Source organism: Calidris pugnax, unplaced genomic scaffold (genome assembly GCF_001431845.1).
Source record: "Calidris pugnax isolate Ruff unplaced genomic scaffold, ASM143184v1 scaffold281, whole genome shotgun sequence".
In the NCBI taxonomy this organism is placed as follows: domain Eukaryota; kingdom Metazoa; phylum Chordata; class Aves; order Charadriiformes; family Scolopacidae; genus Calidris; species Calidris pugnax.
This window is the reverse complement of record NW_015091028.1, coordinates 485,996-494,854: the sequence shown is the minus strand read 5'-3', so window position 1 is coordinate 494,854 and position 8,859 is coordinate 485,996. Positions and strand designations below refer to the sequence as shown.

At 66.6% G+C, this 8,859-nt stretch overlaps 1 protein-coding gene across 1 annotated transcript in view; it reads right to left on the bottom strand.

Annotated features, from left to right (window-relative positions):
• Positions 1–4,032, bottom strand: part of XPNPEP2 (X-prolyl aminopeptidase (aminopeptidase P) 2, membrane-bound) — an 8,895-nt gene extending 4,863 nt beyond the window's left edge. Inside the window, exons 1-14 of the mRNA XM_014955987.1 lie at positions 3,925–4,032; positions 3,045–3,118; positions 2,810–2,920; positions 2,657–2,720; positions 2,374–2,478; positions 2,151–2,237; positions 1,902–2,048; positions 1,685–1,786; positions 1,440–1,521; positions 789–984; positions 523–612; positions 323–432; positions 162–239; positions 11–82 (exon numbers count right to left, since the gene is read on the bottom strand). Of these exons, the coding sequence (XP_014811473.1) occupies positions 11–82; positions 162–239; positions 323–432; positions 523–612; positions 789–984; positions 1,440–1,521; positions 1,685–1,786; positions 1,902–2,048; positions 2,151–2,237; positions 2,374–2,478; positions 2,657–2,720; positions 2,810–2,920; positions 3,045–3,118; positions 3,925–3,970 (1,364 nt within the window). The 5' untranslated portion in view covers positions 3,971–4,032. The remainder of the gene's footprint in view (positions 1–10; positions 83–161; positions 240–322; positions 433–522; positions 613–788; positions 985–1,439; positions 1,522–1,684; positions 1,787–1,901; positions 2,049–2,150; positions 2,238–2,373; positions 2,479–2,656; positions 2,721–2,809; positions 2,921–3,044; positions 3,119–3,924) is intronic.
• Between the last annotated feature and the right edge of the window lie 4,827 nt (positions 4,033–8,859).

Genomic DNA, 8,859 nt, shown 5'->3' with positions numbered 1-8,859 from the left:
GGCTACACACAGATATTGCCCTCCGGTGTCCGAGAGGTACATCTCATCCGCAGACAGCTTCCGACTGCTCCCGTTGGAGGGGCTGCGAGGGGAAGGGGGGGTCAGAGCCTGCTCCCGCTGCCGGCCCTGACACCCCCAGCCCAGCTGGGGCCGAGCCGTACCTGTAGTGGGCCAGCGCCGCGTTGAGCCCGCTGGCCGAGATGGACTCGAAGCTGGGCCCGTGGTTGTACTTCTGGGCCCTGGAAGGCAGTGGGGGGGAGATGCTGGGGGTCCCTGGCTGCCCTGCACCGGGCGGGGGGGTGTCTGCGGCAGCAGCACTGACCGTCGGAGCGCATCGACGTGCTGTGCCCCCGAAAACTCGTCCACCTGCCCCTGCGGGACCATCTTCTCCAGCCACAGCAGGTACTGGATGACGGCCACCGCGTCCCGGACCTGGGGGTGGCCCAGCGAGAGGCATCAGCACCCCGCTCCCCCCGGCCACCCCCCACTTCTGGGGGCTGTGGGGACCGGGACAGCCCTTACGTGAGCAGCTCGCAGCAGCTCCTGCTCCTTGGCGTTTTTCACAGCCTTGGCCGTCATGACAGGGGAGTAGCTGTCCTCCAGCAGCTTCTCCTGCAAGGGCAGGCTGGGGGTGGCACGGCCACCAGCCCCCTCGTCCCCCAGGGACGGCCATGGGGCACCCCACACCCCCATGGCTCCGTGGCAGGGGGCTGTCCCCGAGCCCGGCAGGACCCACACTGCCCACAGCTGGGCTCGGTGGCACGGGTGCCAACGCGGCAGTGTCCCACCTCGGGGATGACACCGTAGAGGCCGTAGGTGGTGTACTCGGTGCCCAGCCAGATGGTGACGTTGCCCTGGGCATAGTTGCGGAGGTGGGTGCGCGCCTGCCCGTACTCCTGCAGCTCCACACACAGTGGTCCCGGGCAACCGGCCTGCAGGGACCCTAACGCCTCCGCCGACAGCCGCTCCTTGTCCACAAAGAGGCTGGGGGGGGAACATGGGATGGGGGGGACGTGGGATGGGGTGGGCACAGCCTGGGGTTGGCCTGTTGCCTTTGGTGTGTCCCCCAAACCCAGCCAGGTGGGGCACGCCAGCAGAGAGGAGGGGTCTGGGGGTCTTGGAGGGATCTGAGGAGCTGTCTGGGGGGCTCAGAGAGGCCTGGGGGGCTGGCTGGGGGTCTCAGAGAGGATGCCAAGCTGGGAATGGAGGTCAGCCTCAGGCTGTGCTGGAAGGGAGGGTGCTGTACCCCAGGGTGGGCTGGGTGGGAGGGGGCTGGACCTGGGGAAGACGTGGGGCTTGAAGGGGACAATCAATGGGGCTGGGGGGGACATGGTGGGCTCTGGGGCAGGGGGCAGCTGGGCCAGGGAAGGGTCCCATGGGTGCTGGCCCCAGAAAGGAAGGCAGGTGGGTGCTGGTCCCCGTTTGTGCTCTGTGCCCACCTTATGTTGGTGTTGGTCAGCAGGGTGTAGGAGTAGAAGACGGGGTTGTAGGGGATGTCGTCTCCGCGGAGGTTGAAGAGCCCTGTCAGGAACGAGACCTCCGAGCCTGCGCCCACCCGCTGCCCTCCTACCCCGGGGGCTTGGAGCCCTCGGCACCCACCATGGCACCCACCACGGCACCCACCACGGCACCCACCAGGGCACCCACCATGGCACCCACCAGGGCACCCACCACGGCTACTCACAGGCCGTCTCCTCCAGCCCCGACAGCAGCACGGCCGTGGGGCGCCGAACGTGCTGCTCCATCTGCTGCCGGATCCCGGCCACCTTCTCCTGCCAGCTGCTCCCTGGGAGGCAGCCAGCGGCCGGCTCAGCTCAGGGACCACCATCTCCCTGCCCCGGGCTGGGGGCTGCCGTGGGCAAGCATCCACCCTTCGGCCTCGGGGAGGACAGCGGTCGTACCTGTGAACTCCTCCAAGAGGCTGTAGATCTTGCTGGAGGGTAAAGGGGGTCTCTGGTCACCCCACACTTCATCCACAAGGTTGGTCTCGATGGGGACCAGGTTCCTGCCGGAGCCGTGCAGAGCCTGTCTGTAGCTGTTCCAGGTGTCTGGGGGGGGGAGCAGCCCATGGTTGGGGGCACCTGGTAAATGCACACCCGGGAGCGGCCCTCACACCGGGCAGGGTCACCCCGAGTGATGGCCAGCCCTACCGATGGAGAAGAGGAAGGGGTCCAAGCTGATGTTCCCCCCCACAGGAACCGCCTCCAGGATCCACAGCCCGATGGACTCGATCCAGGCTGCGGGAGAGAACCGGGTGGCACCGCGAGGACGAGCCATGGCCCACGCTGAGCCCAGGTGAGGCCGTGCCTGGGACCGGGGGGGGTCTTGGGGGCGGGGGGACACAGCGGCCCCCCCATCCTGCCCCACACTGACTTGTCCTCTGCAGCTCCCAGTTGCAGTCCAGCTGCCGCTCCGCCTGGGTCCAGTAGCGGCTGTCGGTCCACAGGGCAGCCCTGTCCAGCGTCACCACCCCGGTGCCTGGGACAGCGGTGGGGGGGCTCAGGCGCCACCTCTCCCCCCTCTCCAGGCAGCCGGGACCCCTAGGGACCTCCTGTGCGGGGTGGGACCGTCCCTGCCCCGAGGAGCCCCAGGGATGGGGATGGGCAGGCAGGGGGGTTCTGGGACCCCCCGAGCAGGGACCCCAGGATGCTCTCACCCGCGGAGCCGGTGAAGCCGGTCATCCAGGCCAGCCGGGCATCCCGCCGGGAGATGTACTCGCTCTGGAGCCAGGGAGGGAGCCGTGAGGGGTGGCCGCGGGCACCCGTGGGGGTGGCCGGTCCCCGGGGGCGGGGGCCGGCTGCTGCCTTACCATGTGGGCATCGGTGGAGGGCACGATGTAGGCGTGGATGCCGTGGGCTCGCATGGTGTCCCGCAGAGCCGCCAGCCGCGCCGTCGTGTTGGTGACCGTAGGGGGCAGGTACTGGTGGCAGAAGGGGACATATGCTGGGGCAGGGGGGGCACCAGCTGCAGGGGTGGAGCTGGGGGGTGGTGACCCCACACCGGGGGTCCCAGGGACAGGGAGGGCTGGGCACGGCGGGGCTCACCGGTGGGTCCGTGGAGCAGTCCCGGATGTCGGTCCTGGTGGAAGGAGCCTGCGGCGGCTGGTCTGCGGCACAGCCTGGGGACACGGGGACACCCCCAGCCTCAGGATCCAGCCCAGGGTCCCTCTGGCCCCTTGGGCCAGCGCCAGGGCAGCTGTGACCCCCAGACCCAAGCACCCAGCCAGCCTATACTGGGGCTTTTTGCAAAAAACAGTGTTTCTAGCCTCAGGAACAGTGGGTGAAAACCAAAGCCATCGCCCAGCTCAGGAGGAAGTAAATGCTCCCGGGCACAGCCAGCACCCATGGCACACCTGGGGACAGTCCCCAGGGGTGTGCAGGCAGTGCCCACCCTGCCCCGGAGCTGGGAAGGGGGCTGCCAGGAGCATCCCTGAGCACCCCCGGTGCTGGGGCTACTGGAGGACATGGCCAGCAGCCAGGGGCGTGCCCCGGCCTCTCCCTGGGGCTGCTCTGCATCTAGTGCCACCCCCGTGCCACCGCCTGTCCCCGAGCTCTCCACCACCGGCACCGCTGCAGCCTGCGGGCAGGGACCTGGTTCTTCATCTGGGGACAAGGGCACCAGGGGCAATGGGGGAACGGGTCACCCTCAGCATGGTGGGGCCTCAGGTCAGTGGTGTCTGTGCCCCTGGGAGCTGCTCCGGAGCTGTCACCTCCCCAGAGCTTGTCCCGGGGGTCAGGCCAGCAGGACTAGCCCCTCTCAGCAGCCCCTCTGCCCAGCCCTGGCCCCTGAAGGGCAAACCCACCCTTGCTTGGTGTTGGGACTGCAGCAAAACCCCTCTATATCCCCCGTGCTGGGACCAGCCTGGCTCCCGGGGGGGTCCCAGGACGCGCCATCCCCTGTGGAGCCCCCCCACCCCAGACATACCATGGAGCAGGAGCACCCAGGCTGCGATCCAGTGCGGGGGGCGCATGGCTGCTGTGAGGGTGCCCAGCGGGACGGGCAGCGGAGGGGATGTGTCCCCGGTGCCTTGGGTGACAGGTCCCTCCTCCTGTGCCTTTGCCCCAGGGGCGGGGGGATGCTGGGTGGGAGGGCCAAGGCCTGGAGCAGATACGGGGCGGGGGGGTGGGGGGGAAGGTTGTTGTCCTATTCATGGAAAGCGAATCCTGCTGCTAAATAAAAGCAAACAGCAAAATCAGCACAAAGTCCAAAGATCCTCCCGGAGCGGAGGTGGGTCTGTGCCAGCTCAGCCTGGCACGTCCCTGCCCGGGGCTCAGAACAGGCACGAAGGGGCTTCCCGCTGTCCCCGGGGAAACCTCTGTCCCCCAGAGCCATGGAGAGATGACATGGGGACCCCTGGGGTGAGGGGACTGGGGGGGGCTGTGCTGCCGGGACCAGCCATCTCCCCAGGCCAGCCCCTCTCCTCCCCGGGACACAGAGTGGGGCAGAGCATCCTCCTGGGCAGGGCTGAGGGTGGCACCCCCAAGGCTGGGGCTGGCAGAGGCCATCGGGGGGGACACTCCATAGCAATCATCGTGAGGGTCACAGGGAGGCAAAAATGCCCCTCCTTCACCCACTGCGTGAGCAGGGCTGGGAGCTGGCCCTGGGCAGGGTGAGACACCCCCCTGGCTCCCGCAGACGCTGCGTGCCCCTGGCACACGGGTGTACACCCCCTGGCCACAGCTGGGCCCCTCATTTCTTTTATGTGGCTGTTCTTCCAGTGGGGCTGCAGCAATGGGGGGGGGGGAACCTCGCACCCGCAGGTGTTTGTCCCGGGGGACTGGGACCCGCTCTCTGCGGGAGGATCCCTCTGGGATGTGCCCTTTGTCCCCACAAGTCCATGAGCTCTGGACCGCTGTGGCATCTGCCTTGTTAAAAAGCTCATTATCTTAGTCATAACAAGCCTTGACCCCAAGGACTGTCACTGTTATTGCACTCGCGTTTCCTCTACCTGGTTCAATGAACTCCCCGGGGGTCAGGGCAGAGACGGGCTGCAGGACAGACCTGGAGCTGGTGGGAAACAGGGGGGTCCCTCTGTGGAGCAGACACGGACCTTCTGGGGAGGATGCACATCCCCATGCAGGACAGACACACATCCCCACAGAGGACAGACACACATCCTCACAGAGGACAGACACACATCCCCACGCAGGACATGGCTACCTGGAGGTGTCCCTGCTGGGGAGCTGCTCACCACAGACCAGAGCCCTGCCCGGCTGGCTCCTGTGCCCCGCAGTGTGCCAGCCACCCTTCTGCTGCCCCTTCCCTCCTCCCCACAAACCCTCTGCCTGGCCAGACCCCTCCCCTGGGGGCAACCCTGGGGCTGTGGGCCCTTGGGCACCCTCTTGTCCCAGGTTTGTACCCCCACCCTCCAACCCTGCTTTTGCTGGCATGGTTGCTGCTGCACACAGGCACAACGCAGGCAGGGATGCAGGCAGGGATTTGGGAGGGACTTGCCAGGGATTCAGCAGGGATGCAGGCAGGGATGCAGGCAGGGATTTGGGAGGGATTCGGCAGGGATGCAGGCAGGGATGCAAGCAGGGATGCAGGCAGAGATTCGGCAGAGACTTAGGAGGGATTTGCCAGGGATTCAGCAGGGATGCCGGCAGGGATTTGGGAGGGATTTGCCAGGGATGCCGCCAGAACTCTGGGCAATGCTCTCCAGGCACACCCCGGTGGGACCAGTGACCAGCCCCACTGCGGTGTGGGGCCAGCCCCCTCCCCTGGGGCTGGGGAGCGGCCTGGCCCCGGGACCGGAGGGGCTGGGGGGCACCGTGGCCACACGGCCACCACCCGGCTGGGCCACCAAGTGACTCCTCGGCCCACGCAGCGGCTCTCCGTCCCGCGGGGGACTGTCCGGCTGTGTCACCGCCGCCAGCCCAGCTGTGTCACCGCCGCCACTCCAGCTGTGCCGCTGGGACGCTGCTCACCACGAGGTGGCACCAGGGCTGCGCTGCGGAGCCGCGCTGTCCCCTGTCCCCTTGTCCCCCTGTCCTGTCCCTGTCCCCTTGTCCCTCTGTCCCGTCCCCTGCCCCCTTCCCACCCGCCCGGTCCTGCCCCAGCTCCGGTGCAGCGCGGGGACCGGCAGCAGCGAAGCCCGACGGTCCTGTCCCCATCCTGTCCCTTCCGAGGCCTGGCACACTCGTGTCAGGGATGCTCTGGTGCTGCCTGTGCCTGGTGTCACCCCCGGGCCCCGTTCGGGGGAGCCCAGGGGGGGCGGTGGGGGATCCCCCTCCCCAGCGCGGGCAGGACGGGGGGGACACGCAGGGTGACACCAAAGCCGCCTGTAATTGTTATGGCAACCAAAGTTTCTCAAGGACGTGTGACGCAGTTGCCGTGGTGACAGGCAGCGGTTTGCTGCCGTCCTGCTAATTAGTGAGATGTGCTAATGATGCTTCCATCCTCCCCGCCTGGTCCCTGCCCAGTGCCAGGGTGGGGGCTGCACACTCAGTGGTGCCCTGTCTCCCCCCATTGCCACCCCCTCCACACCACAGAGCCACACACCGGGGCCCATGGGGTCTGCACGGTGACAAGGGGGTCCCCCAGCCCCCTGATTCCCAACCTCTGAGCTCGACTCTCTGATGCCACCCCCTCCCCATGCCACAGCCCAGGGATGGGGCTGAGGGTGCCCTGTCCCGCTCCCAGGGGCACAGCCTCATCCCTGTGGCTGCACATCCCTCCTCCTCGCCCAGCACCAGGGGGGTGGCACCGGCCGTCCCTGGGGACCCCCGGGGCCGCGTGCCGCCCCGAGCCGGCCAGCGTCAACAGGACGAGGCTCATCGGCCACCGCGCGTCCGGTGGGGCCCTTCCCTCCCGCGGGAGGTTTCCTCGAAGACGAGCCGGAGGAAGGCTTTGGGGGGAACATCCTCCCTTTGTGGGCTATTGTTGGCCTTCCGTCACCTGCGGAGGCCGCGGGGTGACTCAGGCCGGGGTGACGCGCCCGGCAAACAGGACGCGGGTCGGGGAGGGCAGGCGGCCCCAGGAATGCGGAAGGCGGGTGGTGGCAGGGGGGGGGCGATGCCAGCCCCTCCAAAGGCAGGGCACGCAGACCCCACCGCCCAGCACGGGATGTGTGCCCGAGGGGGCTCCCCGCTGCGCCCAGAGCCTGGCAGTTGGCCTGCAGGGATGGGGACCCAGCTCCTGGACACCATCAGCAGCCCCCCCCACAAGGAGCACCCCACTTTGGGGCTGCAGACCGACCTGCACAGAGCCCTGGGCCGTGGTGCGGGGGGGGCACAACCAGCGGGAGCGGAACAGGCGCAGAGGATGTCCTGCCACAGACACCTGCAGGGCTGCAACACGGTCCCCACATCCCCCCCCATACCCCTGCTTACACCCCCCCAGTCCATCCTCACAGCCCAACACACAGTCACCCTCTCCAGCCCCTCCTACAGCCCCCCATATGCCCTGAGCATCCCCTCTCCCCACACACCCCATACAGCCCCTCCTCACACCCCACAGACCCCCTGCAACCCCTCTTACAGCCCCCTCTCTACACCCTTCTCTCCCCACACCCCCAGTACAGCCCCCACTGCACAGTTGGGGTGCTGGCAAGGCAGGGCCCCCCCTCACCCTCCCTGTTGTCCCAGGGTGCAGTTGTTCTGTCACCCACTTTCTGCAGGGGCGATGCCTCATTCCTTGGGGGGGTCTGACCCCGGCTGGACGCCCGGTGCCCACCAAAGCTGCTCCATCACCCCCCTCCTCAGCTGGACGGGGAGAGGAAATACCCTGAGAGGGTCCTGGGTCGAGACAAGGACAGGGAGGGGTCACTCAGCAATTACAGTCCCGGGCAAAACAGACTTGGTTTGGGGAAAAATTAATTGAATTTATTACCAATCAAATTGGAGGAGAATAATGAGAAATAAAAACTAAATCCTGAAACACTTCCCCCCCCACCCCTCCCTTCTTCCCGGGCTCAACTTCACTTCCGATTTTCTCTGCCTCCTCCCCAAAAAAGATGCAGAGGGAAGGGGTTGGGGGTTGGGTTTGGTTCTTCACACATTGTCTCTGCTGCTCCTTCCTCCTCACACTCTTCCCTGCTCCAGCATGGGCTCCTCTCTCCACGGGGGTCACAGCATCCTTTGGGCATCCCCCTGCTCTGGCCTGGGGACCTCCATGGGTTGCAGGGGGATCTCTGCCCCACCATGGATCTCCACGGCTGCAGGGGGATCCTCCCTTCTTCCCGGGCTCAACTTCACTTCCGATTTTCTCTGCCTCCTCCCCAAAAAAGATGCAGAGGGAAGGGGTTGGGGGTTGGGTTTGGTTCTTCACACATTGTCTCTGCTGCTCCTTCCTCCTCACACTCTTCCCTGCTCCAGCATGGGCTCCTCTCTCCACGGGGGTCACAGCATCCTTTGGGCATCCCCCTGCTCTGGCCTGGGGACCTCCATGGGTTGCAGGGGGATCTCTGCCCCACCATGGATCTCCACGGCTGCAGGGGGATCTCTGTTCTGGTGCCTGGAGCACCTCCTCCCCCTCCTTCTCCACTGACCTTGGTGTCTGCGCAGCTGGTGCTCTCAGGTGTTACCACTCCTCTCTCCAGCTGCTGTTGCACAGGGGTTTTCCCCTTTCTTAAATATATTACCCCAGAATGGCTCCCACCATCACTGATGGGCTCGACTTTGGCCAGTGGTGGGTCCTTCTTGGACCTGGTGCCATTGGCTCTGTGGGACATGGGGGAAGCTCCTGGCATCTTCTGACAGAAGCAGCACCTCCTTCCCCCCCAAAAAAACCCTGCTCATTCCAACTCAATATGTACCTCTACCTGAGAGAGGGGGGGTCCAGGGCCAGGATGGGATGGGGGTCCCATGCCCGGGGTGGGAGGGGGTTCTCAGGGCCAGGATGGGAGGGGGGCACCCCAGA